General features: G+C 26.5%; 1 protein-coding gene across 4 annotated transcripts in view; it reads right to left on the bottom strand.

Moving 5' to 3' along the window:
* Positions 1 to 4,171: 4,171 nt before the first annotated feature.
* The window catches only part of LOC112603515 (ubiquitin carboxyl-terminal hydrolase 10), an 8,986-nt gene continuing 7,511 nt past the window's right edge, over positions 4,172 to 5,646 (bottom strand). For 2 of the 4 annotated variants that reach the window (XM_025352117.1, XM_025352120.1), the window contains exons 10-11: positions 4,672 to 4,899; positions 4,552 to 4,563 (exon numbers count right to left, since the gene is read on the bottom strand). In XM_025352117.1, coding sequence (XP_025207902.1) covers positions 4,694 to 4,899 — 206 coding nt within the window. In that variant the 3' untranslated portion in view covers positions 4,552 to 4,563; positions 4,672 to 4,693. Of the gene's footprint in view, positions 4,900 to 5,646 lie in introns of all 4 variants that reach the window. The other 2 variants (XM_025352118.1, XM_025352119.1) reach the window with 2 other exon arrangements.

Raw genomic sequence — 5,646 nt, forward strand, 5'->3', positions numbered from 1 at the left:
AACTTCGAATTATTGAGAGTCGACTATATTATGTATATTAGTGGATGCTATTAAAATTTCACATTCTAATTTATTAATATAATTAATTAGTAAAATAAATGATTAATTATAAATGACTTATAAATGTATGGCCGCAATTCGTACGTACCTCTCATAAACTAAGGCCACAAATTGTACGTTCTTTAGGGATTGGGCCACAACTTTTACACCGGATTCATGTACCTAACTTAAAGACTTCAAAAGTGAATTTTTATTTTTTAGCATATTTCAATATTTTGTCATTTATAGAACATATTTTATTATTGCCCAATCCATCAACGCTATTCGCAATTCAAATTTTTCTATTTTCAGTTTTTTTTTTTTAATAAAATTAAAATATCCTAAATTACCAATAAAACAATAATTTAATAAAAATGTTTAAATTAATTTTTAAGGGCATTTTTTTGTTGGTAAAATGCATTTTAAGCTTTTTTTAGAGCATTAAAATCCGGGCGCTAGGGAAGAGTTATGAATTATATATTAAAAGGGTGGTGTGGGGGCTTTGCCCCCACAGATCTGCCTTGAAATATTTTTTGATACCTCCCCTGCAACCACAAAATATTTTGAATTACGCCACTATGACAGTGACAGTATCATATGTCAACTAGTTAATATTTTTAGTTTTTACTATCAAATTATCACTATTATATGATCAAAATCGTAAATAATAAAGTACTTTATCAAACATCAGTGAAATCCTAACCATGACCGCTAAAATATTGAAAGTTAAAATGATATTTTATAAGACAATTAGATAGACCGCAGTTTTAATACAGATTAAAAAAATATTTTAAAGTGTCAAATAAGTTTGTGTTCGATCAAACAACGTTTTATCGTTAATTAATATTAATTATGTTACCGAAAACAGACATATAGGAGTATCGCCACTTGAATCCTTGTCTTCTGCAATGCCTTAAAAATATGAGATAAATTAATATCATTACAGGTTTTACATTGGACATAACTTTAAACATGAATACTTTATTATTTTATAGAATATTCCTAATCTTTAAATATCATTATAAGGACCAAATTGTAAAACAAAAACTTAGGGCTATAAAGTGATTCTCAAAATTCACCTCTTTTAAAAGTCAAAAGACTAGAGAATCAATGTCAGGAATAAATTTGAATCTAATGGTATAATTATTGATTATGACAATTATTTAATTGTTACCATACTTAAAAACCTAATTAGTAGATATATATGAAAATAATTGATAAAAAATGTAAATTTAAGGGTATAAATGAAAATATTCCGCTGAGAGAATAAGAGTGATATACATACAAATACAACTGACAATACGAGTATATCTATAGTATTGATAGATAAAAACTTGCTACGTTCTAATAAGTAAAATCAGTTTCAATTGCTTTGCACTCTTACTCCCTTAATAGACAGAGTATAATTAATATATTCAGCAAAGAACAATAAGAAATAATTATTCTTCAATATAACTAATATGTAATATATTATTCATTTCTTTTTTTATCTATTATAAATTAAGTATAAACATTGTATAATTTGGGTTACATTCAAAATATTCAAATGCAATCCCAAACCCATATATATGATCAATAATTTTTATGATACAGTGTGGATTATGCAAGATGTATTACACTAATGACGTAATATACAGACAATGGATCCACATACTTAGGAGTCAACAACAGTTTGCATAGAACTAAAAAAAATTAAGACTCACTGTTCAACCTAAATATGTTACAGAAGTTCATAATAACCGATGATTGACTATATAATTTTTCAGTCAAGTCTTAACAAGTTTTGATAATCTAGCTTTTTAATCTCAGATAAAAATTAAATTTATCCTAACCTACTGTGCCTTCTTAAACTGTTTGTATTTGATTATCATTAATATGTTTAACTGCAACAATACACACCTGGCTTATTATAAAGGATGTACATATTTTAAAAATATCCAAAATAAAAAAACTAACGAAACCCAAAAATACACTGAGGAAAAACTTATAACTCAACTAAATATGATACTACAAACTTACCAGAAAAGAAATGTCAAATTGGACCTCATGTGCAGACATAATTAAGGTAAATTAAAACCCACCTATACAACACAAAATAATGAATATAAATCCCAGAAGCAACAAATAAAAACAAACAAAATACCAGTATCACCCCCAACATCCCCTAGTGAAATAAGATTAATTATATTTAAACTAGCAAACAAAAAAAGACCTGGCTATGGCCCATGACTTAATAACAAATAAAATCCTTAAAAACCTACTTATCATACTTAGCCTCTCTATTTAACTCAACCATGTGTATCGGCACTTATTCCTCAATATGGAATAATAGCCTCCATTTATAAATCTGGAAAGCCAGCCAACTCTCTCATAAGCTACAGACCTATCATCGTTTTACCATCGATATCTAAACTATATATAAGGATCCTATTAAAAAGGATAAAATCCTACTTACACATAATCCCCAAATACTAATTTGATTTCAAAACACAACATTCTACATGCCACCAGATACATCGTATATTGAAAATAATAGTACACAGGTTTGGAAATAAAGAATATACAACAGCAGTTATCCTGGATCTAACACACAGGTTATCACATCATACATAATGTTCCAAGTCAGAATAGATATAGATCTATCTCTACGACACAAAATAAAATCTGGTGTCCCCAAGGATCAGTCTTAAGGTTAACCCTTCTTCAATATCTACTGTTACAATATTCCCAATCCTTCCAACTCCCAACTAACAATGTTTACTGATGACACGACAATCCTCACACTAGAGAGATCTATAGATTCATCGATACAAAAACTTCAATCTTTATTGAATGAAAACACCTCTTGGTTCCAAAAATGGAAGCTGAACTTAAACAAACAATACTAAAAGCGCAGCTGAATTATTCACCTTTAAAAATATACAAAGACTCTAAAACCAGGCCATACAGTGAAACAGAAAAGGGGACTTGGTAAAATACCTTAGAACATGAGACATCCACATAAATAAAAAACTCACATTGAGCTATGCCAGAATGAAAATGCTCTACCTCTCAGTCAATTTTCAATGAACACTCCAAATTAAATAGTCACTCTTTCTATACACATCAATAATTAGTTATTTGATATCTTATGCCTGTCCAGTATAGGCAGCTGCTTCATACACTAAAATAAAAAAAAGATACAAATTTTATAAAATAAATTTTTGAGGATAAGTCTCAAAAGCTAAAAAAATAATAATAGTTTTGGCACTGAGTATATTATAATACCATGAGTATATATAGTATTATAATATATACTCAATGATAATACATATGATATAATTTGTAGGAAAAAGGAGATTTTGCTTTAAAAAATTATCAACAGTTGAATGTTAACATAATAATTTATAAAGCATATATTTAATATTATGCTCACAATTTGTTATAAAAGTTGCAGTCGTGACTAAATAAAGTATAAATTATATAATTTAATGAGACATGTTTGGTTAGTTCTTATTTCCCCTCAATAGTCCCAGTTTACATTTTTTTAAGACACTTATATTTTACAGATGACCATTGAGTTTGTGTGTAATTACATAAAGTATAATATAATAATAAAAAAAGAAACATAAATTAAACCCATTAAACAGTTTAAAACTGTAATCAAGAAAAAAAAAAATATATAAATGACGTTTACATGAGTAGATCATAATTACAATTCTATTTTTATAAATTCAAAACATTAGTTTCCGAAAGTAATATATAAACATAATAGTAAAAAGCAATTAAAATAATTTGAACTATTTAAAATGGTTTTAGAAGCATATGAATAAAAAACAAAAGAAATGACGTATAAATATATAGACACACACACACATACACATATTGTTTATAATATATGTTGTATATAAAATAGGCCAATGATTTTTGAAAAATATTATCAATATTTCTATCGGGTTTCAGTATTCACTTAGTTATTATCATTAAACACATTAATTTCTCTTTAATTATTAAAAAAATCAACTATGACTCAATAATCTTTAAGATACTTTACATTACAATTAATTATTTATATACACAAACATAATTTAATACTTTACAAAGAAAAATATATGTAATTAAAAAATTTATTCATATTAACAAATAATTGAGTTAATAAAAAATAGTAATTTTAGTCTCGTATGATTTATATTTATAATATGTTACAAACGCCTTGCACAAATAGGCAAAAACAACTATACTTCACTTAACCATTAACACGTTTTAAATACGCCTTAAAAAAAAAAAAATGACAGTATTTTTTAAGAGAAAAACTAACAAAATTGTCATTTGACAATACAACTATTATTATTATTTATATTTTAATAAATAATAATAATAATAATAAAAACATTTTTATTTAAAGTAACCCTGTGTTAATATGCTTCAACATAGAGAAAAAAGAAAAAACCCCCAATGTCTATGAAGGCCAACTAAGTATAAATATCTATCCATAAGAAATATTATGTATCTCACTAAGGGGTTTTCATTTTGATAACTATACATCTAAAAAAATAATAAATTAACATAAATAATAGTAATAAAAAAAAATTATGTTTTAAAAAAATATTTATGCAATTTGCACAAGTAGCCCAGGCATGGCAAAATACATACCAAAATGTCTAAAAATAAAGAACTATCTGCCTTTATTATCAAATGCTGAGAGTGCAGCAATTGTGTCATTTCTTCTGTAGTACAGCAAATATGGCATACATGGGGGTTTCGGTTGACAAACTTCTTTGTCAGTGACAAAACGTACAGACGCATCATCAAATCGTAACCATCTACCAAGTGCCACATAGAATACATCAGCGAAGTAATGACCTTTGTTTGCTTCTTTACCATCATGATAAACAACTTCAAAAAACAACAAAAAATATTGTTAATATTAAACATATGTAAGATATTTTATGAGGTATTTTTATTAAATATTTAGCACAAACTATATTTTTGGTTAGAATTATGTGTGAACAAAATATTTTTGTATACATAAGCTTGACATACAAAATCTGTTCTGAATACATCCACCCATTACATAAAATATCAATTTACAAATATTTATACAAAATGAGAAAAATCAGCTTAGTTCGGAATTATGATAAAAAATTCAAATAATAATATTTTCAGAAAAAATGCTATAAAAATAAACCAAAAATAAATAGTCTTTAGGTCTTAACAATATAAAGCTATATGAGCCAGCTAGCTTTAACAATAAGGGTAAATATATAATCTGATTGGGTATTTAATAAAAAAACTAAAATTACTGTTTCAGTTATTTCTTTAGAAAAATTCACAAGTAGAAAATGTCCATACACACAAACTGAAGATAATATGCCCGTTCTTAGCACACCCATACAACAAAATATAGTTGTAAAGGCCGGCTTAAATAAAACGGGTTGAATAAAAGATTTGGCTAAGAATCAAATATACTAATTTACATGTGTCACTGTTTCAGTTATTTCTTTAGAAAAATTCACAAGTAGAAAATTTCCATACACACAAACTGAAGATAATATGCCCGTTCTTAGCACACCCATACAACAAAATATAGTTGTAAAGGCCGGCTTAAATAAAACGGGTTGAATAAAA

This window comes from Melanaphis sacchari, unplaced genomic scaffold (genome assembly GCF_002803265.2).
Source record: "Melanaphis sacchari strain LSU unplaced genomic scaffold, SCAv2.0 Contig10_pilon_pilon, whole genome shotgun sequence".
Lineage (NCBI taxonomy): Eukaryota > Metazoa > Arthropoda > Insecta > Hemiptera > Aphididae > Melanaphis > Melanaphis sacchari.